Genomic DNA, 23813 nt, shown 5'->3' with positions numbered 1-23813 from the left:
CTTTCGCATTTATAAGTAGGTAGTAATAAAACAAATTATGTATGAAACTTATTTATTCATTTAATACAATTACATAGGTACTAAACTTGTAGACACTTACACAAAACAATCTTATAAAATAACATAATACATATATCGTAAGAGATTTGTTTATTTAAGTAGCTTTTTAAGCTGTCATGGTTTTCATAGATCCAATAAACCTAGGATCTATGATCTATGGCCACACAACGCTCTCAATCCAGGGTAAATACGCAGATACCCTGGTATAGATCCCAGGCTCGCCAGCAAAACCGCACCACTTGCCAGACGAAATTATACCGATCACAGAGTACATACATTGTATGGTTGGATGGTTCACTTGTAAGGGACCGCCGCTGTCACCCTGAAATTGTTTTGACGTTTAAAAATCGGTAATACAACGGTAATGTCAGAAAATCGGTAACGATGTGTGTATCGTCTGACATTGATAACAGATCTAAGAATAGTAAAAACATGTTTATGTATATTACTAAATAAATAAATATATATTCAGGACAATTTTCACACACGGCACGATCTGATTCCATACTAAACTTTCGCTTGTGTTATGGAAACCAGATGGCTGATAAACATACAGATATAATCTCTTATATATAGGTATAAAAATGAATCGCAAAATGTGTTGGTAAGCGCATAACTCGAGAACGGCTGAACCGATTTCGATAATTCTTTTTTTATTATATTCCTTGAAGTCCGAAGATGGTTTTTATGTAGAGAAAACGTAAATATGTTCCACGGGCGAAGCCGGGGCGGACCGCTAGTTTTAAATAAATACTTATATAGATAATTAACACCCAAACACAGAGCAAACATCTATGTTCATCACACAAATATTTGCCCCGGGTGGGAATCGAACCCACGACCTCTGGCTTGGAAGGCAAGGCCACTAGTCACTACCAACCAATCCAACCAGCCAGTCAAAGTCAGTTCTAAACTACAAATTGCTTGACATTCCATAATTGCACGCCTCATAAGCGAAGCGTTGAGGTGGGTACTACTGTCACTTCGCGCAAAACATCTGATTTTTCAAACTTAAAATGTCTTTATGTATCATACATTGCACTTGTAAGATAATACATACACACACATATTAAGAAAAAACACTATTTTTAACGTTCATGATATTTTTGATGTCATTTTTGTTATTTAAACTAGTTAAAAAACAGTTTAAAAAAGTTCTGTCTTGGACGTCCGTGTGTCTGTATGTGCGGATCCTTTTTCTTGTTAACACGATAGCGACCGAAATTCTTTACTAATCGAGTCTTTTTTTTTCTCTTACTCTTGAGTATGCTCAGGAATAGAACCCTTTCATTTTTCAGGGTCTGATTCGATGTGGTTTAATTGTTATTAAATAAACAAAAATAATAATTAATAAATATTTATTAAAAAAAAATTATGAGGCGTGCACTTTTGGATTTTTTTAATGAATCATTTCGTGAATTGGTTGCAAATTCTTAACTAAGTATTCCTCAATTTTTCGTAATATTTCTCCACTATTTTATGTCTTTACATTAAAAAAATTGTCGGCCGAGAACACGTGTCAGAAGCGAAACTTCTTTGGCAAAATTCGAAGATACCAAAATCGTCGGCTTACTCCATGTCGTGGCGGTATTGTTGACATGACCTTGTAATTTTCCTCTCAACGCGCCTAAAGAAGTTTAACTTTAAAACCCATTGCTAATAGGTATATAGTAACCTACCTCACAAGAGTCCTTATTAGATTCTCTATCGCCATAACACATTTGTATGGAGTGGTCGTACCCGCGAGTGAGATGCCGGATCGAGTCCAGTTTGTCGTGGCATTCTGTTTCATCGAACCTTGTTACTGTCGCCTGAAAAACATAAAGAGTTTCTTAGTTTTAAGCTATTGCATAGCTTCTATCGCGGGCCTTGAGCGCGGGGACTGAATCCAGAAATTGCGTAACGAAAAACCTCACGCTCCCCACTCCGACGGGCGTGGAGGTGTGGCTTGATGGCATAGCATGCAATTATAGCTTTACCGCGGCCGCGGCAGTCCCCGAGTGCCACACGTCTTTTTTTATTAGATTAACATGATCCTATATGTAGATGGATAAAATGAAGACGAAAAGTTGTAACGACACTTTTTGTAATAGTTGTAAGCCGTGCGACGTGCGCGTGTTTCTCTGTCTGTCTCTCTCTCATAGAAAGCAAGTCCATTATTTTAGCAACTTTGTTCCATCCGAGTGTCCCTTGACCTGTCAAGTTTTCATCTTAATATATATAAATCTCGTGTCACAATGTTTGTCCTCAATGGACTCCTAAACCACTTAACCGATTATAATAAAATTCGCACACCATGTGCAGTTCGATCCAACTTGAGAGATAGGATAGTTTAAACATGTAGGTACCACGGGCGAAGCCGGTGCGGACCGCTAGTTATTTATATTATTTAACACGCTTTTATTAGCCACACCTATGTTTTGTATGTAACCGCCTTATTTAGACTCGGTTTTGACCCACTTTAAACGGACATAATTCATTCAATCTTTGTACACTTATCAAAGAATTACAATATAATATTTTCATGAGTATATGCCTGCTTTTCATTTTTTTTACTATATTAATTATTGTTATTGTCGTCTACCTTTTGCAAAACATCAGCCAGCGCCTGCGCTCTATAGACGGTAGTTCCCCAGCCGCTCACTATTGCGCTGTCATTCTTTAACGGACCTCCGTCGTGTAAACACGCGGGCAGCGTGTAGCGGTCTAGAGCTATGCTGTTATATAAAACACGAATAAAGTATAAAATAATTTTTTTAAGAGAAAAATGGTTTAAAATGAAAAGAAGTGAAATGATTTTAATTCCTTGTATTCTTTTGAATTGTTTTTTTAGATAAGTTTGCAATAACATGTTATTTCTCATATCGCAAAGATATTTGGGAGTATCTATAAATTCATATTATAGTATTCCAATTCCAACATAGTACTGAAAAATAACTAAGCAGCTCTTTACAACTCTGCCTTGTATCGTAATCGAAAGTTTGTGAGTATGGGTGGATGTTTCTATTTGAGCAAAATTAGCTGATACAATTCGGATAAAATCCGATACTAAAAGAATATGCAAAAATTAAAATAGTTTGGAAAATCCAAAAGTGCACGCCTCATATTTTTTTTAATAATTATTTATTAATTATTATTTTTGTTTATTTAATAACAATTAAACCACATCGAATCAGACCCTGAAAAATGAAAGGGTTCTATTCCTGAGCATACTCAAGCGTAAGAGAAAAAAAAAGACTCGATTATTTCGGTCGCTATCGTGTTAACAAGAAAATCCTCCGCACATACAGACACACGGACGTCCAAGATAGAACTTTTTTAAACTGTTTTTTAACTAGTTTAAATAACAAAAATGACATCAAAAATATCATGAATGTTAAAAATAGTGTTTTTTCTTAATATGTGTGTGTATGTATTATCTTACAAGTGCAATGTATGATACATAAAGACATTTTAAGTTTTAAAAATCAGATGTTTTGCGCGAAGTGACAGTAGTACCCACCTCAACGCTTCGCTTATGAGGCGTGCAATATCATTGTTTTAAATAGGTACAATTAAACTTACTCTCTATCTGTCTTCAATAACGCAATATCGTTATATTTAATCGGTGGCTTATAATCCGGGTGTTTGATGACTTCAACATTATATTCTTTCTCTGGTTCTACCGTTTCTGTCCTTTCCAGGATTCCAACTCTTGCCTTGAGGACTGGACCACTGAAAATAGATTTTTATTCATTTATTTATTTAAGGTAAAAACGTCGTTCGTATAAAGCTGTGATCCCCATTAGAGATAAACTACGATAACATGGCGCGCCCCTCCAAAATTCAAAACGTTTGAAAGTATTTGTGAAATTCATAATAAATAACACTGGTCAACAATGATTTTGTTGCCCTGGATGTGAAAGTGGTTTCGAATAATATAATGCATATTATATATAAAACTATTAATGGTTTTGGTAGATTGGCTCTAGTTTTTTTTTAATCCTTATTTTCTTATTGGACTATAAAACGCAGGATGAAATATGTAGTAGGTATATTTGTTTAATATCATATATTTATTACAAAGTTTTACTAATTGTTTTATTTTAGTTTTTGAAAAATTAAAATGGATATAAAAATATAGAAAAATCATTAAAACTTATGAAATAGTACAAGAAAATACATTTTATAAGCTTCTCTTCTATAGTTATTTAGGGGACAATCGTTTCTTAAGGACCATCAGCAAACTGCCATCAGTTGACGATCCCATCTACCCTGATACCTTTATTCCATAATTTTTAGTTCTTTTTGGATGCGTTCTTCCTGTTTCTTACAGAAATTTCCCAGATTTACTGGAAATATATCCAGGAGACTGTGGGGAAAGTGTAGCTTTATGTTCGTATTCGCTCATAAAATATTGAGTTTTTCGATATCTGTTGCACAATTTCTATATAATTTGGTGCTTTAAATTTACCTTGAATTTACCAATACTATGCCTCTCCATAATTCACATTTAGCATAAGTTAATAATTTTGTTAATTTTTCATCTTTTATCAATTTTCGACACGCCCGTCCTGTAGGGCCGTCGGGTATTCTTCTCATACTTCTAGATTCCCTCAAAGGCCTAAATGCCCATATTTATTAATTATTCCCAATGCATTTGCTTTGTCTTATCCCATTAATAAAAACATCAAGGAAATTTGGTGTATCCACTTTGCTGACCAATGTGCTACTCGGTTTCTTCAACTCAATATACAAACCGAACAATTGTTGTAGATAAAAATGATTTTTTTAGAGAAACTATTAATTATTCTCATATTCTACAGTCAGTTTTATAGAATAAAGGTTATGTCTGAGCGAAGAAATGTGCAGAAAACGTAATTCACCAAAAAAATAAACACTTGTTAGTAACCCGTATTCTAAAGAGCCGTAAGAAAATTAAATATATGAAAATCCACATTAAAAAAAAACTAGAGCCAATTGAATAATTTTAATGATTACATTCGCAAACTGGGTAGTTGAATTATATAAATCTGTAGAAATATCCAGGGCAACAAAAAAAAAATGTTTTTTTGTTGAGCAGTGTAATATAATAATATAATATAATAATAAAAATTAATAATTTAATTATTATATTATTATAAATAATAATAATATAAAATTTAAATATTTGTATTTCACTACACACATTGAAACAGTAATTTGGAGGGGCGCGCCATGTTATCGTAGTTTATCTCTACCCGTGAAAGCAAAACGTTCATAACCATTTTTTCGGGGTTGAAAATTTAAGTGTATACTTAAGCAAGGTGGTGAATTGAATTGTGGTAATCTAAAAATACGTAAAAATCAACAGCAGCAAAAATAACTGTATATGACGGGAGAAGGAGCCCAAAGGCTATTTTTAAAAAGAGTGACATCAGCAATTCTGACGTCACCATCATCAGAGCAGGCGCTCACACTCGAAGTAGAACGCCCGTTGGTATTTTACTGCCTTTTTAATCTGCGTGGAAATTATAGAGAGAGCTCCGAACGCTCCGACGGCCGGCGAGTGAATGTGCTCTGTGCCGTCGGTCGCTCGTATTTAAAGCAAACAATGACTCACAAGAATTAGTTTGAGTGTTGCCACTCGAATTTTTACAATGAATTTTCATCAGTTTTAACAAACATTAATTATTTCGTTAATTTAATTATTTCATTAGTGGTTGATTAATGAATCAACCACTTATTTAAAAAGATCAAAGTAAACTTTAGCTAGTTATAATTATTTAGTAGTTTGAGGGTAGTCGTTTATCGTCGTTGCGCCGACACGGCCATACTGACAGGCGGTGCGCGCTCTGCACCAGCCTCGTTGTAAATGTCTCGTTGTAAAAGCAGGTCACTAATGCGCTGGACTGACCCAAGTGAAATCTGCTATAGGAATTTGTGTATCAGACTGCACCAGACAGTCTAGTAACAGGAAGACATGGCGGGAGATCGTGCGGAAAGCTGTGTCCACCTCCACTACCAATGTGGATGTCTCAACGTGACCACGACCACTCTGCCAAGAGTGAATCGACAAAGAAGAAGAGAACGATTCTCGGCGTATTTTGTGTCGGTTCTCGGAGAGTCTCGAAGGTTCTCGTAGATTTCTCGGAGGTTCTCGTAGATTTTAAGTCTAACACGGCCATACTGACAATCGTACGTCCTCGTACGCCTTTTCTCGTATTACAACACTACGGTAGTTCATCTCGGGATTTCAAAAACACACTGCCTCGGCCACACTGACCTTTCAGAATACTGAACACTCCACATGACACACACAGTCCGTTCGCGTATCATGTGATCAACACCTACTCATTTGTGATATAGGCAGATTCTCGAAGGTTCTCGTAGATTTCTCGGAGGTTCTCGTAGATTTATGCTTATCACAAAGAGAGGCGCAGCTCAGATAACACACACAATTCCTTCGATGAACTACACTCCCGTTACAATTATCCACGTAACAAACTTTTACTTTACACAACGCACGAAAAAACACAAACGCCAGTATGCCGTTACAAAACTACGTAAACGTTAACATTTAAAAATAGAGAGCTTGAATTCTATCCCACTTCTGATGACGGGAGAAGGAGCCCAAAGGCTATTTTTAAAAAGAGTGACATCAGCAATTCTGACGTCACCATCATCAGAGCAGGCGCTCACACTCGAAGTAGAACGCCCGTTGGTATTTTACTGCCTTTTTAATCTGCGTGGAAATTATAGAGAGAGCTCCGAACGCTCCGACGGCCGGCGAGTGAATGTGCTCTGTGCCGTCGGTCGCTCGTATTTAAAGCAAACAATGACTCACAAGAATTAGTTTGAGTGTTGCCACTCGAATTTTTACAATGAATTTTCATCAGTTTTAACAAACATTAATTATTTCGTTAATTTAATTATTTCATTAGTGGTTGATTAATGAATCAACCACTTATTTAAAAAGATCAAAGTAAACTTTAGCTAGTTATAATTATTTAGTAGTTTGAGGGTAGTCGTTTATCGTCGTTGCGCCGACATATACATATAAATAACTGTGTTATTTTCTACTTATTAACGAATTAAAATATGTAAATATAATTAATACCTTTTTTCATTGGGATGAATATTGATTTCTTATCACTCTGCGTATTTATTAACCATTTCATTTTGAGTTGAATATCGATATCTTATTACGTTGTGTATTTGATCTTTTAATGTCTAGACTTCATTGCCCTTCCTTTTACAATATAAGTCTTTAATTAGAGAAGTTTGAAACTTACCTAGTTCTACTGTAAATACAGTGTCCAGCTGTGAGGATGTACCTCTCGCTCACTATCACTCCTCCACACATCCACTTTGTTTGTTCTGCACCATATCCCAGTAATGCCTGTAAATTAATCATCATCTTTAAGCGCGTCACACACGGTGAAGATACTATAATATTTTATAACAATATTTAAATATATTAACACTGATACAAAATTACGGGTCATTTGTAACAGGATGGCGGTTCTACAGGGGTCTTAGTACGCAATGACAAAAAGAAAAATGATGGTCAGAACGCTGATACCGGATACCTTAAGATACTGTAATATAAAATATTACAGTATCTTAAGATAAAATATTATAGTATCTTCACCGTGTGTGACGCGCTTTAGTCTATTATTCACTACATTGCATTTTACGATATTTTGGACTTTGATCTGCTCTACCACCATTGACATTTCCAATGGAGGAAAACATCATAAAGCATGAACCAGAGAGAAATCCCTATTTGTTCCCACTACATACCATTCATGAGATTTTAGGCCATAATCTATATCTTAATCTTAATACTATTATAAAGGCGAAAGTTTGTAAGGATGTATGGATGTATGGATGTATGGATGTTTGTTACTCTTTCACGTAAAAACTACTGAACCGATTACAATGAAATTAGCACACATATAGAGGGTAACTTGGATTAACACATAGGATAGGTTTTATCCCGGAAATCCCACGGGAACGGGAACTATGCGGGTTTTCCTTTGAAAACGCGGGCGAAGCCGCGGGCGGAAATCTAGTCAGCCATATTTTCAATTTCGTTTTTGGACATTATTTCATTGATTGAATACCTACGCCTAAGAACCAGACCAGATAAATCAGGCGCAGGATCGACTGCTTAGTGCTCTTCCAAACATGTGTTTATTCAAAAAACTCAAACTACATTTTGGTATCTAATTGAAATTTTAAAGTGAAGTAATTGAAAACTGTTTGAATCTAACAGGAAATTTCTCGTCTTATAATATACTAGCGACCCGCCCCGGCTTCGCACGGGTGCAATGCTGATACTAAATACACTACAGAAAAACTGTGAACGTTGTATATAAAAACATAGCGGCCCGCTCCGACTTTGTATAGATAGCCTGGCGGCCGGCCGGTACCGCCGCAAACGCTACGTCCCGCAATTTTTAAATCTGTAATATCTTCGAAAATATTCACTTAAATCATACGGTGTAAAGGGCCATATAGATCTATATTAAACGAACAATGTATTCAAGGTATTTAATTGGTTAAGGATTAATGCTGTATTGGTTAAAATCGCATCGAAAATTAGCCATTATTTTTCGTAAAAAGTAAATGACAAAAAAATGTTATTGTGGGTTATCCATAAGAGATAGACATATACCATCGCGGACTTTTCTATAGACCTTTTCAATGTGTATAATACTTAGTACATTATTTTGATAAAACTCGTAGGGTTCAGCCTGCGTTTGCAATGTAAGCGGAAAAAATGTAATTTTTTACGACATCACTTTAGAAACCGCAAAAATAACAGTACTTCTCCACTATTTAATGGATGTTATTATACATATAAACCTTCCTCTTGAATCACTCTATCTATTAAAAAAAACCGCATCAAAATCCGTTGCGTAGTTTCAAAGATTTAAGCGTACAAAGGGACATAGGGACATAAGGACATAGGGACAGGGAAATCGACTTTGTTTTATACTATGTAGTGATTACTAGTGGTCCGCCCCGGCTTCGCCTGTGGTACATATTTCGCAATAAAAAGTAGCCTATGTCCTTTCTCGGGTATCAAAATATCTCCATACCAAATTTCATGCAAATTGGTTCAGTAGTTTAGGCGTGATTGAGTAACAGACAGACAAACATAGTTACTTTCGCATTTATAATATTAGTATGGATGTACGTTGGTCTAGTGAGAACAATGAGACAGGTAAGTATTTTAACCGTCGATACAAAAACAACGTGGCGCTGTAAAATTTACGTTATCTATGTATTTTATCAAATGCCTTGACTGTGAAAAACTAAACAAGACCAGGGTTTTGTCCAATTTTAATTTCCTTCTTACCATGTGAGGAAACTCCCCAAAGTACGAGTTCATGCCGCCCGTGATTAGATCCTCTGGCTTCCTGTTACATTGGTTGATGCGGACCAGCCCACCACTTGGTGTGCCACTATCACGGCATGGGTATACATACTTTTCTTGGTATTCTAGGCATTCTGGAAGTTTCGTTTATCATTCGTTATACTTTATCCCACAAAACAATAAAATCTTATATATAAAAATGAATTGCAAAATGTGTTGGTAAGCGCATAACTCGAAAATGGGTGAACCGATTTCGATAATTCTTTTTTTATTATATTCCTTGAAGTACGAGGATGGTTTTTATGCAGAGAAAACGTAAATATGTACCACGGGCGAAGCCGGGGCGGTCCGCTAGTATAGAATACAATTAAATCTATACTAATATTATAAAGCTGAAGAGTTTGTTTGTTTGAACGCGCTAATCTCAAGAGCTACTTCGATTGGTCCGAATTGAAAAATATTTTCGATGTTAGATAGCCCATTTATCGCGGAAGGCTATAGGCTATATAATATTATATATCATCACGCTAAGACCAACAGGACCGGATCCACGCGGGTAAAACCGTGGGGTGCAGCTAGTGAATAGATATTATAGAACAATGTCTTCTGCTGCGTCTGTCTGTCTTGTCACGTCTCATAAACTACTCCATCATTTTCATTCTGTTTGGACCAATGGATAGCTTGGTTCTTGAGAAAAGTTATTTCAGTCGTAATGTATTCAATTTTTAAAGTTTTAACGATGCGGGCGAAACCTCGCACCTCGGCAGGAAAGAAAGTACTGCCCCCCTAGTCAAGTGGCTTTCGTTTAGCGTAGCGTTCAATAGAATAGACTACGAATGTATGAGATTGACGTAGGCTGTAGATAAACGTATCTACAGGTTACGTCAATCTCATACATTCGTAGTCTATTCTATTGAACGCTACGCTAACAGAAAGCCACTTGACTAGGGGGGCTGATCCGACCATGCAAACAATCTTTTTTCACTGGGACAACTTTTTTTTTTTGGCATGCTAAGGAACTTTAAGAAAATGTTTGGAATCTCTCTTCTATCACAATACTTACTGTAGTGTATCTATAAAATAAATATTATATACATTGTCTCACGTATCAGTATACCAGTGGTAGGGTTAGCTCATAGCTGTCATTAGTCTGTAGTTGTTAGTCGACGGCCGATGCCGGACTGGAATGGACGTGCGCCCGCACTATTGAGTGTGGGAGTGAGCCAGTGCAATTCTACATATACAGGGTGTCCCACTGTTAGTATACTAAACTCAAAGGAGGTTATAGTTTTGCATACGCTGAGTGCGTAAAAAATACTTACAAAATTCCAGACGCAGTTTTTTTTATCAAATAACTAGATGAATTCTTAAAACTTTATGTGTACACCCATAACAAGCTACCCGCCCAGCTTTGCTACCAGCACGTGACCTATCGTTTAAGATTATGTTTTTATAGACAAAATGCTCACATTAGTGAATCGGTATATGCCATCTGCGCGAAGCTAGAGAAGAAAACATGGATTTTCAGAAAAAAAATAACAAAAATTTTTTGATGTAATTTTTTTGATCTACGTGATCAGTGTATGAAAAACTACAAGTCCCTTCGCGCTTAGTATACCAATAGAATACCATTAGTGGGACACCCTGTATACGTACTGTAAGTACAGTACACTTACTATCATGTGCTTTCTTTCCAGTCCTCTCTGCTGTGGAGCATTCCGTGCTATACTTCAAATTAATGGGCGCCCCCGTGGTTGTAGTAGTTCTGGGAAATACAAAATTAACGCTCTTGAGAACGTTGTCTCTAACATGGTCTGAAAAAAACTATAATAAATAAATACTTAACGGAATTCAGATGCTTCAGATTCTTAAAAATTTATGACCACCTTTAACATATAGGGTGGCTATATGTTACAGGTAACTACTACCGGAATGGAATAAAATAGAAATAATTCTTATTTGCCACCATGTAAAAAAAATATATTAACAATCTGGACTGACCGGTTAGCTTGGTTGGTAGTGGCCCTGCCTTCCATGCCAGAGGTCGTGGGTTCGATTCCCACCCGGGGAATATTTGTGTGATGATGTTTGCCCTGTGTCTGGGTGTTAATTATCTATAAATTTATTTAAAATTATATATTATGTATGTTTATCAGCCATTTGGTTTCCATAACACAAGCGAAAGCTTAGTATGGGATCAGATTGTGCCGTGTGTGAAATTTGTCCTGGAATATTTATTTATTTATTTAAATCTATACCAAAATAGCAATAGTAGCACAAAGGACTCGCCTTCAACAAAGCAGCAACCATTAAAATTGAATTAGATTCTTAATTGGTAATCTGATTTCTAGAAGCATGCCACACACATCTCTTAAAAATTCAGAATCAGAAAAACATTCATTGAAATTATCACCTTATTTTGAAGCAGTAATGTTCAAAGTCTATTTTATATGCTTTATAGATAACTCTGCCTTATATACGTGTAGATAGAACTTTGCTTCGGACAGTTTTTGAACATGATTGTGAGATTTTATTGCACGTCAATGGTCCCTTCACTACATAGTATAAAACAAAGTCGCTTTCTCTATCCCTATGTCCCTTTGTATGCTTAAATCTTTAAAACTACGCAACGGATTTTGATGCGGTTTTTTTAATAGATAGAGAAATTCAAGAGGAAGGTTTTAGTATATAATTTATTAGGTTTTAGACAAAGCGGGCGAAGCCGCGGGCGGTAAGCTAGTTAAATAATAGATTAAAATACATACCTCATGTTACGATGTCTATTTTTTCTCGGAGGCTGTTTGGTCTCAGAAGCGCAGCACACTATGAGCGTACCCTTTTCAAAGCTGCATATCTGTATGTCAACATATAATACATAAAAAATGTAATATTCACTTTCATTTATTATTAAAACTAGCCGCGCCCCGCGGTTTCACCCGCATGGCTCCGCTCCCTTCCTCGGTAAATGGGCTATCTAACACCAAAATAATTTTTCGAATCGGACCATAAGGGCGGCCGTACACGGACCGCTACAAGCAGTTGAGACTGACGCGACGGCTTGAAACCGCGACCGCGCGGTGAACTATGGACATTCATTCACTGCCGTACACGGACTGCTCGAGCCGTCGCGATCGCTTCAAGCCGTCAACTGCGCGGTTTGTAGCGACAGCTCGAGCAGTCAACGACCGACCGCTCAAGACGTCCGTGTACGTCGCTCAGCCGTTAACTGCTCGAGCTGCCCGTGTATGGCCGCTCTAAGCAGTCAACGCACACACACACACACGCACACAATCACTCATACATTGAAAATTTACCTTAGGGCTTTTCCTCTCCTTGATTTCCACTAACGCACTGGGGCAGGATGTTATAGGCTTACAGTTCCCGGGATTCCCATCGTGTTTGGTGCATGCGTCCCCTATTAAAAGAAAGAGAAAAAAATCTTGAATATTGGGTTTAAATTATGTAAAATTACGGCGGTTTTGTATATTTAGGTAGAGTAAACAATTTGCAATAGAATCACTAAGGGCTAATTTTTCAATCCTTGGTTAAAACTTATTCGTCGAATAACGTATAAAACTACCATTTCAAAATGTATTCTTATTGCCCGCAATTGACAGTTTACAGGTGACATTTTAATATTATCGTGTAATATTATTGGACGGATAATTTTAACCAGGGATTGAAAAATCGGCCCTAAGTAAAATAATTTTTAACAAAAAATATTATCATTGGACTTTTGAATTTGGAAGTATACGAAAGGCTCTTTAAATTAAACATGTATTGTATATGTAGTATTTACGTATTCAGATTTATGACTAAACATACGAAACCTCAGTAAATGGGCTATCTAACACCGAAATAATTTTTCAAATCGGACCAGTAGTTCCTGAGATTAGCGCGTTCAAACAAACAAACTCTTCAGCTTTTTAGAATATTATGATAAAGAGAGTTTGAAAGATAGAAGAACTAACCTTCGCTCAACGTGTTTCCTTGTGTAGCAAATAATAAAATAATAAGAAAGTATGGAATCATCATTTTCACGACATGAAGCTTATCTGAAAATAAATAACATTATTAACAAAGTTATATTAAATAATAATAGTTTAAAAAAACTAAAAAACACGTTTTTTATAGAAACCGAACTAAAAAATGGAATAATTTTATCAAATTAGTGTATTGTCATCGGTCCTCAATAAATCTACAAAGTTTGAACGAAATCTGGCCGTTTAAAGTGGGTCAAAATCGCGCCCAAAGAAGTCGGTTACAAACATACAGGTGAAGCTAATATAAAGCGTGTAAAAAAAAATACGTGTGGCACTCGAGGACTGCCGCGGTACAGCTATTGCATAGCATCGCATCGCTGTGCCGGTTGGAGTGGGGGGTGTTAGGTTTTTTTGTTACGGAATTTTTACATTCGGTCGCCGCGCTTTGAGTCTTATCATAGCATAGGTCCTCCCATCGTTTGGGGAGCGATGAGTGTCTGTTTTCCTTTCTTCGTTTGCTTGTATTTACTATCTCAACTGTTACTTTTCATCCCGGATCAATACGGGCGATATGAAATAGATAATCCATTTCCTGTCACAGGACGTAAAGTATACAGGGTGTCCCACCATCGGTATACTAAGCGCAAAAGGACTTGTAGTTTTGCATATACTGATCACGTAAAAAATACTTAAACATAAAATTTTCAGAGCTCTAAGTCAGCAGGTTACGAAGTTTGTAGAGTATTTGCGGAAAAATCGATGACCACGGCACATTTTTTTTCTAGAAATCTATTAACTTTGGAAAAAAGTCCTCGCGAGCAATTAAAGATCAAAGACCATCCTATTTTATATATTTTTTTCGGTATTGTGCTTTATGTTGTACCAGACTTTATAGAGGTTGAACATAGTCGAAATTGCCGGGTAACGCCTTAAACAACAAAATTACGTCAAAAATTTTTTGCTTAATTTTTCCTCAAAATCCATGTTTTCTTCTCTAGCTTCGCGCAGCCGGCATATACCGCTTCGCTAATGTGAGCATTTTGTCTATGAAAATATAATCTTAAACGATACCTCATGTGCGGGTGACAAAGTTGGGCGGGTTGCTTGTTATGGGTGTACACATAGAGTTTTAAAAATTCATCTTTTTGAAAAAAACAGTGTCTGGAATTTTATAAGTATTTTTTACGTACTCAGCGTATGCAAAACTATAACCTCCTTTGAGCTTAGTATACTAAAAGTGGGACCAAGAACCTTATATCTTATACACTGGAGATTTCAGTATGAACATTAACTTGTAACAAGAAAATATGACGTTGAATGACGCCTGTATGTTTTTTTATCCCTTTCACACCTAGGTAGTTAGTTAGGTGTGAAAGGGATAAAAAACATACAGGCGTCATTCAAGGTCATATTTTCTTGTTACAAGTTAATGTTCATATTGAAATCTCCAGTGTATTAGATATAAGCTTCTTGAGTGGGACACCCTGTATAATCGTTAAGAGATTCCTATTTGAAAATCTTATATATAAAAATGAATCGCAAAATGTGTTGGTAAGCGCATAACTCGAGAACGGCTGAACCGATTTCGATAATTCTTTTTTTATTATATTCCTTGAAGTACGAGGATTTTTATGTAGAGAAAACGTAAATATGTACCACGGGCGAAGCCGGGGCGGACCGCTAGTAATATGATAAAAATATATATTAGTCTCCTAATAAAAAGTCTTAGTTCGAACACTAATACACTAACTACATACCGTAAGGAACCGGTTATCCATAACTTAAGTTTGATGCAAATTTTTTGCATCGAAGATGATTTTTAACGGGTTTGGCAAGGTTAGATATTTTAGTTTTTATAACGTCTACGGATAAATCAACAAAATATCAATGGATTAAAATATGTATTAACTAGTATTATTAAATTATTTTTCACTAGCGGGCCGCCCCGGCTTCGCCCGTGTTACGTTGTTATATCTCCATAAGAAGCATTCGCGTACTTCAAGGAATATTATAAAAAATATTAGCGAAATCGGTTCAGCCGTTCTCTAGTTATGCGCTTACCAATACATTTTGCGATTCATTTTTATATTATAGAAGATTTTCAATACATAGTATAAACAAAGTCGCTGTTTTTCTGTCTCTATGTATGCTTTAATATACGCAACGGATTTTGATGCAGTTTTTCAAGTGAAACTTCTTTAGTCACGTTGAGAGTAAAATTCAACGTGTCATGGCACTACCGTCACGTCATAGAGTTAGGTAAAGCGACGATTTTGGTATCTTTGAATCTAGCCAAAGTTTCACTTCTGACACGGCATACACGCATTTTAATAGATAGAACAAATTATTTAGGAAGCTTTTTTTCAGTATTTAATTTGTTAAGTTTTAGACAAAGCGGGAGAAGCCGCTGGCGGAAAGCTCGTACATAATAACATTGAGTTATCGATAATGTTAATAACCTTACGATAGATAATAAATAATAATATAATACTATACAGGGTGTCCCACTATTGGTATACTAAGCGCGAAGGGACTTGTAGTTTTGCATACACTGATCACGTAAAAAATACTTAAACAACAAAATTACGTCAAAAAATTTGTTCTAAATTTTTCCTGAAAATCCATGTTTTCTTCTCTAGCTTCGCGCAGCCGGCATTTAATGCTTTTCTTATGTGAGCATTTTGTCTATGAAAACATAATCTTAAACGATAGCTCACGTGCTGGTGGCAAAGTTGGGCGGGTTGCTCGTTATGGGTGTACACTGTACACATAGAGTTTTAAGAATTCATCTATTTGAAAAAAAATGCCTCTGGAATTTAATGAGTATTTTTTACGAACTCAGCATATGCATAACTATAACCTCCTTTGAGCTTAGTATACCAACAGTGGGACACCCTGTATAATATACTAGACCTTACTTTATGCCTATATTAAATCATTATTATTTCAATATTGTTTATTACTGTGTTAATTATAATCTTACTTAACAAAGAGCAAAGGTCAGACCTGATAGTTTTCAGAGAAATGATATAAATATTTTTAAGAAATTTCTTTCCGCTCGCGGCTTCGCCCGCGTTCACGTTACTTAAAAGTTAAGTTACCCTCTACATGTGTGCTAAATTTCATAGTAATCAGTTCAGTAGTATTTGCGTGAAAGAGTAACAAACACACACATATACATCCTCACAAACTTTCGCATTTATAAAAAGTAGGATAGAATAGGATTATTTGTAAAATGAAAAGGTGAACGTCGAATGCTTATTTTTAGCGAAAAAATTAGGTCAATTATAAAAATAAAATTCAGTTTAAAAAAAATATCACGCTTTAGTACGATAAAATTATTGAATTTTCAGCGATCCTTGATAATTGTGTACAAAGTATGAATTACTAGATTTCCGCCCGCGGCTTCGCCCGCGTTTTCAAAGGAAAACCCGCATAGTTCCCGTTCCCGTGGGATTTCCGGGATAAAACCTATCCTATGTGTTAATCCAAGTTACCCTCTATGTGTGTGCTAAATTTCATTGTAATCGGCTCAGTAGTTTTTACGTGAAAGAGTAACAAACATCCATACATCCATACATCCATACATCCATACATCCTTACAAACTTTCGCCTTTATAATAGTATTAAGATTAAGATATTAAGATTAAGATTAAGATTAAGATATCTGTCCGTTTAAAGCGGTTCAAAATCGGGTCTAAAGAAGTCGGTTACATACAAACATTCTGATGAAGCGTATTAATAATGGCAATAAGAACTTAATTGGGGTCGTATTATTACCTCTTATTCCCAGGCAGTTTACGCCGTGAATTGACTGGCAAATTCATTTATTATCATAATTAACCATTCAGTTCAATTCACGGCGTAATCTCTTTGGAAGTAAAAGGTTTACGGCCCCGATAGTAATATGTAGGGATGTAACGATACATGATTTTGCCGATACGATACCGATACCGATATTTGTAGTAATGTATCGGCGATACCGATACCGATACCGATATCGATGGCTTGGTAGAAAAATAAATAGTGAATTATGCATAAAAAGTTACCAACATTTAACAGAGACAACTGTTAATCGTATTCTTTTAAATAAAAATGCCAAATCAAAAAACAACAAAACCATTTATTTTAGTATTATTATTTTACGAAGTCAGTTAAACTTTAAGTAATACACATACAATCAGTACCTAATAAAAGTTTACTGTAATTGGTAGTTTTTTCAGAAAACAAAGTGCGCACGCGCGGGCGGCCTCCCGCATCGTTCATTGGGCGCGGATTTTTGAATTATTTGATATCAAAAAAATTGGTTGTTTGTAAAGTAGGTTTACGATCGAGATGTTTACGTGATAACATAATGCAGTGGCAGCGCTCGAGATGAAACGGGAGATCGGTCCGTCTCTCTCTCGTTATACCTGCGATCGCGCTCGTGAGGTTTTGGTGTGACACAAGTTTATAAACATGTCACCCGACTAAAACGATTTTAAAAACGTTATCACTTATCACGTTAAAAATTCAAAATTATTTATTTCTTTCCTTTACATAAACAAATTTGTGATTGGAACAATGCTTGTGTCAGGAGGTTCCGCTCTTCCTTAACACTATTACAGAAACAGAAATAAAACAATATGAATGAATACAATGCAAAAACATATTAAAAGAAAAGAAAGAATTTAATAAAAAAATATCGGTATCGGTTGATTTATTATCGGCGATACCGATATATCGGCTTGCCGATATATCGGCCGATATATCGGTATCGGTATCGGTATCGTTACATCCCTAGTAATATGAAAGCTTCTTACCAAAGTTTGTGCAAGTTTTTTTTCACAAGTGAAGGTAGTTTTATAAATATAATCTAGTAAAATTAATTACTTTGTCCGTCTCTCTAATCGGCTGAACGATTACAATTAATTGAATTTTTAATGCATTGATTTATATTGCAATGAACCTTGAAAAAACATCTTTTATCAAAGCCTGCTATCTCATATGTTTTATATTACACGTTTAAACAAAAATATATGAAACATAAGTTTGTCTCTTTCTTTTGTATAGCGATCGCTCGTGCTATCTCGCTCTTTTTGTATGTGTGTGTGAAGGAAGTTTTGTATGTGTTTCGTATATTCTATCTTTTTGTATATCCCTAACCAATTCTAATAAATAGATAAAACTATTAACTATGATTTTTTTATTGAAATCAACTAGTATTTAACACTAGCAATCCGCCCGCGGCTTCGCCCGCGATTTCAAAGAAAAACCCACATAGTTCCCGTTCCCGTGGGATTTCCGGGATAAAACCTATTCTATGTGTTAACTGTTAATCCAAGTTACTCTCTATAGATATGTACCGGGTGTAATCGTTAAGTGTGCACAGGCGATTATTCCGTAACTATTGCAGATATCAAAAAACTTTAAACTGATATCGAAAGTACTTAACCTAATGAGTAAAATGACAACGTATAACGTGATGATACATAGCCTATAACCTTCCTCGTTAAATGGGCTATCTAACAGCGAAAGAATTTTTCAAATCGGACCAGTAGTTCCCGAGATTAGCGCGTTCAAACAAACAAACAAACTCTTCAGCTTTATAATATTAGTATGTATAGATAATAATTAGTATATAATATAACAATTAACAATAGCATGAACAATAAAACATTAGCAAATATAACAGTGTTATAGCAGTGATTTTAGTAATAAATTAATTATAATAGACTAGGTTTCCTCCCGCGGCTTCGCCCGCGCAGTCAAAGAAAAACCCGCATAGTTCCCGTTCCCGTGGGATTTCCGGGGTTGCGTCATTTTCCCGGGATATAAAGTAGCCTATGTCCTTTCTCGGGTATCAAAATATCTTTACCAAATTTCATGAAAATTGGTTCAGTAGTTTAGGCGTGATTGAGTAACAGACAGACAGACAGAGTTACTTTCGCATTTATAATATTAGTAAGGATTTTACAACAAATCTCTCCAACACTACCACGTAGCCCACCACTGCGTATATCGCCCTACAAAGTCTTTGTGAACTTATCAAGCGTCGATGTCACGGTCTCCTCCACTCAAGCGACAGCCCAAGCCGAGGTTCGAGATCCCCGTCACGGCGGGACGTCCTTGCGCATGTCGCTGCCACCTATGATATATAAAAAAGCTAGATACGTTACCCGCTCTCTATTTTGGCAAGAAAAAACTCAGTTAAGTGCCCGAGTTTCACTTAGACACGCACCATTCAGCGTCGTGGCTGGACGTCCTTTTTTATATTTTCGGCAGTTGTTATTACGAAGTACATGAGTGAGACATGTATTATGTCTCGTGCGTGAGAGTGAAAGAGAGAACAACTGTATTGGTGATAATGCGTTAGTAAGTAGGTATGTATTAATTACGCTGTTTTTTTACTGCAATGATGTTGGCGTATGCCGCGTCTACTAGTATAATAGAGTCATTGGCTGCCACGGTGAACCTTCAGTTCACCCACGCGTCCGCGTTAAAATGTAGAAGCCCTTCTGGCTAACATTGAGAGACACCACACAAAAAAAAGCATCGATGTCAATACAATAGTTTCATGAGTGTAACTTATTTAAGCGTGTTTTAAACTTTTTTAAAACTAAGTATGTTTTAATTTTTTTAGGTACTACTAGCGGTATCCCGGCTTCGCCTGTGGTACATGTTTACGTTTTCTCTCCATAAGAACCATCCTCGAAGTTCATGGAATATTATAAAAAAATAATTATTGAAATCGGACCTGTTCTAGAGATTTGCGCAGCGTTTCCTTTTTACACGCATTATATTAGCTTCACCTGTTTGTTTGTAACCGACTTCTTTGGGCGCGATTTTGACCCACTTTAAACGGCCAGATTTCGTTCAAACTTTGTAGATTTATTGAGGACCGATGACAATACACTAATTTGATAAAAATTTTCTATTTTTTAGTTCGGTTTTCTATAAAAAGCGTGTTTTTTAGTTTTTTTTAACTATTATTATTTTTACTAATAAAAAACTACAATGATTTCAGGTAAACGGCCAGTCAGCACATTTTGGACAGATAAGCGAAGGGTCACCGATCACACCGAGGCGGTCACAGTTCAATTCAACAGTGAAAATTATTATATTGTAGATCGTCTCAGTAGTTTAGTTAACGTTAATAAATCGATTTAGCTAAGTGTATTATGTTTTCATTGTGAGGTCGTTGAATCGTTTAGGATAATTTAGTATTTATTACTAAGAATTAGGATCGGCTCGGTATAAATTAGACTATATTGTGTACCTTATAACTTTTTTGAAGGTGAAAAACTTATGATACTCTTTTTCATTTGAAATTTCATAATAATCACGTCCTATTTTAATTTGATTAATCTCTTCTCATCTTATAATGGAGTTATATCAATAAATATCGCATTATTACTTACAAGATTTCCATCCGCGGCTTCGCCCGCGTTTTCAAAGGAAACCCGTTCCCGTGGGATTTCCGGGATAAAACCTATCCTCTGTATTAATCCAAATTACGCTCTATATGTGTGCTAAATTTCATTGTCAGGTCAACACACATCCTACATCTTCACAAACTTTCGCATTTATAATAACAGTAGGATAGGGTACCTATGTTTAAGTTTTTAACCACGGTTTTCGCCATAAGTATCTACAACCCTGATTGAAACAAAATTATTCTTCCTGATGACTAAGTATATCGTCAACTACGTACTTTTTCTCATAAATCCCAGTCAATATTTCAAAGCTTTATAGGTACCCAACGCTGCTAAAGAAGTTTTCACTTCAATAAAATTGCGTCCTCTAACAAACGCAAGGTTAGGCCTAAAAAATGTAACACTTCAATTGACTATTGTATACATTGAGATAATATTACTACGTATGGAGGAGACACCACGAACAAAATCTGTGCGCCATTTTTTTGCTCTAACTAAGTTTTAAAAATTATTATCTAGTTAGGTACTTACCGATGAAAGTTATTCCTTTGCACTTTTCCGTATTATTTGTATTATTTGTGCAATATCGTAACACACACGAAGGCATATTTGATGCGTTTCACTTTAAAACCATTAAAAAAAACCGCTCAACATACGCCATAATATGTGTTGTGGGTACTAGGCGACGATAAATATAATATTTAATAAATACATATATAGATAATAACACCCAGACCCAAGAACAAATAATTGAGTTCATCACACAAATATTTGCCCTGACCGGGGATCGAACCCGGGACCGTCGGCTCAGTAGGCAGTTACTCTACCACTGCGCCAACCGCGTCGTCATATATGACATTGCCTGCACTTTACACAAACTTTAACGAAAGCGAGAAATATCGATTTTTATCGCTCAAAATTTATGAAATTACATTTTAAACTTTTTATTTCATATTAAATGGCACATACTTTAAAAAAGAAGATATATTCAAAACTAGCGGTCCGCCCCGGCTTCGCCCGTGGTACATGTTTACGTTTTCTCTACATAAGAACCATCCTCGTACTTCAAGGAATATAGTAAAAAAATAATTATCGAAATCGGTTCAGCCGTTTTCGAGTTATGCGCTTACCAACACATTTTGGGATTCATTTTTATATTATAGAAGAAGAAGAATAATATACTGTTCAAATCTACAGGTTACACAAAGGTTAACTACCTTTGTGATATTTTGTGTCATATCTAGATAAAATGTTCAACTAATTTTGATGAAATTTTTTGTAATACACAAATAAAAATTTAATGACAAACCGGTTTGATTTGACACGCATTGTTTATGCATACATACATACAAAAATTACCTAGATATCAATGCTATACAAATAAATTATCATATTTTAAATCAAAATTTTTACATACATTTTTTCGATAATCCAATCAAGTTTTGACACTCACAATGTTACTGCACTTAACACTTTTTTTTAACACTAGATAGACCTAAATTATAGTCTATACCACTTCACGTCCTATCTGCGACTAAAACTCTAAAGCACAAATTATTGTTATAGTTGGTTATAAGTTATAACTTAGTATTAATATTCAGTTATCTGAGGCCGTATTATGACCCCTTATTTCCAGACAGTTTACGCTGTGATTTGAACTGACTGGCAAATTCATATTATGATCGCAATAACCAGCCATTTATAAATTACTAGCGGTCCGCCCCGGCTTCGCCCGTGGTACCTACATTTTTTTTTATATCAGAGCAAGCAAAGGAGCAGGTGGGCCACCTGATGTTAAGTGGTCACCACCGCCCATAAACACTTGTAACACTTCTAGTGTTACAAGTGCTTTGCCGGCCTTTTATGGACAAATACCTAATCATGTTTAAACTATCCTATCTCTCAAGTTGGATCGAACATGGTGTGTGAATTTTATTATAATCGGTTAAGTGGTTTAGGAGTCCATTGAGGACAAAAATTGTGACACGAGATTTATATATATTAAGATGGTAATGAATTTGCCAGTCAGTTCAATTGACGGCGTAAACTGTCTGGAAATAAGAGATACCCTGTAGTATATTTTGAATTATTTTTGTGAATATGCTATGAATAGTTTCGCATGCAAGCAACGATAGTTTCTTACCTCTTCTCTGTAGAAACTGCTTTCCGTAGTAATATTAAATTAAGATTAAATTATGTAATTTGATGATTCAAAAGCACTGCCGTCTGGTTGATTGCACACATATAGATGGTAAATTCGATTAACACATAGGATAGGTTTTATCCCGGAAATCACATGGAACGGGAACTATGCAGGTTTTCCTTTGAAAACGCGGATGAAGCCGCGGGCGGAAATCTAGTCATCTATAAACCTGACGTGGGATAAAAATATAGTCAATATATTACGAGGTAAAATAGTTTTCTAATAGGAAAAATTATGTTTAAAATCAGTTTAGTTGTTTTGAGTTGATAGTCCGGGATCCATCGCCCATTTTTCCAAGTGATTACTATCAAGCTAATTTTTCGTGAGTAGCTTTATTTTGATAATTGCGTTATAAATATTTGAGAACCATCAAATCAAAATATTTTATCCTTGTTTCCTCTGGTAGCTACCACAATCGAGAGTTTTGTACATGAAATTATTGGGCATCTCATCAAAATAAAGCTACTCACGAAAAATTAGCTTGATAGTAATCACTTGCAAAAATGGGCGATGTATCCCGGACTATGAATATTAGATAACAAAAATATAGTATTTTTCCTTCTACATTATCGATAGCGTTGAGTAGTTTATTTAAGAAATAAAAATTAAATCATTCCCCATTATAATCATAGTGAATTTTGATCTTGTTGTTCTTGTAGACCATTGTTCATTGGCTAGAAGCACTAAATTCAATCCAGAATTTATTTTGCCTTTCGTAGGACGTAGGCACAGAATCTCTTATATATAAAAATGAATCGCAAAATGTGTTGGTAAGCGCATAACTCGAGAACGGCTGAACCGATTTC

The 23813-nt window shown here is 35.7% G+C and overlaps 2 protein-coding genes and 1 long non-coding RNA gene across 5 annotated transcripts in view; 2 read left to right on the top strand and 1 right to left on the bottom strand.

Moving 5' to 3' along the window:
- LOC149476073 (uncharacterized) overlaps positions 1-23813 on the top strand; it is a 359309-nt gene that overhangs the window by 252536 nt on the left and 82960 nt on the right. The gene's annotated exons all lie outside the window — the stretch shown is intronic.
- LOC149476080 (E3 ubiquitin-protein ligase COP1-like) overlaps positions 1-23813 on the top strand; it is a 143251-nt gene that overhangs the window by 87993 nt on the left and 31445 nt on the right. The gene's annotated exons all lie outside the window — the stretch shown is intronic.
- LOC149476083 (trypsin-1-like) lies at positions 36-22357 on the bottom strand. Of its 3 annotated transcripts, none has more exons than XM_089712672.1 (11): positions 22222-22357; positions 13378-13461; positions 12721-12821; positions 12172-12260; positions 11083-11171; positions 9389-9540; positions 7314-7420; positions 3625-3774; positions 2645-2777; positions 1740-1871; positions 36-382 (listed from the first exon to the last, which is right to left on the bottom strand). In XM_089712672.1, exons 2-11 carry the CDS (start codon positions 13439-13441, stop codon positions 215-217), a joined length of 1185 nt encoding a protein of 394 aa, XP_089568798.1. In that variant the 5' UTR covers positions 13442-13461; positions 22222-22357; the 3' UTR covers positions 36-214. The 3 variants fall into 3 exon arrangements, with proteins under 3 accessions (XP_089568798.1, XP_089568800.1, XP_089568799.1); XM_089712674.1 differs by lacking the exon at positions 22222-22357 and adding an exon at positions 19364-19447; XM_089712673.1 differs by lacking the exon at positions 22222-22357 and adding an exon at positions 18192-18302.

The sequence above is a fragment of the Colias philodice genome, chromosome 29 (genome assembly GCF_061535455.1).
Source record: "Colias philodice isolate Cphi_HAF_F1 chromosome 29, ilColPhil1 Martin Lab GWU primary, whole genome shotgun sequence".
In the NCBI taxonomy this organism is placed as follows: domain Eukaryota; kingdom Metazoa; phylum Arthropoda; class Insecta; order Lepidoptera; family Pieridae; genus Colias; species Colias philodice.
Note: the sequence above shows the minus strand (reverse complement) of the source record. Positions and strands in the feature narration are given on the sequence as shown.

Excerpts from the sequence above, each read along its gene's own strand:
- LOC149476083 (XM_089712672.1), bottom strand. The coding sequence starts at position 13,441 with ATGATGATTCCATACTTTCTTATTATTTTATTATTTGCTACACAAGGA. Across the intron at positions 9,541-11,082 it reads TGGAAAGAAAGCACATGATA|AATGCCTAGAATACCAAGAA; the intron begins GTAAGTGTACTG and ends CGAAACTTCCAG. Across the intron at positions 7,421-9,388 it reads TTGGGGAGTTTCCTCACATG|GCATTACTGGGATATGGTGC; the intron begins GTAAGAAGGAAA and ends ATTAATTTACAG.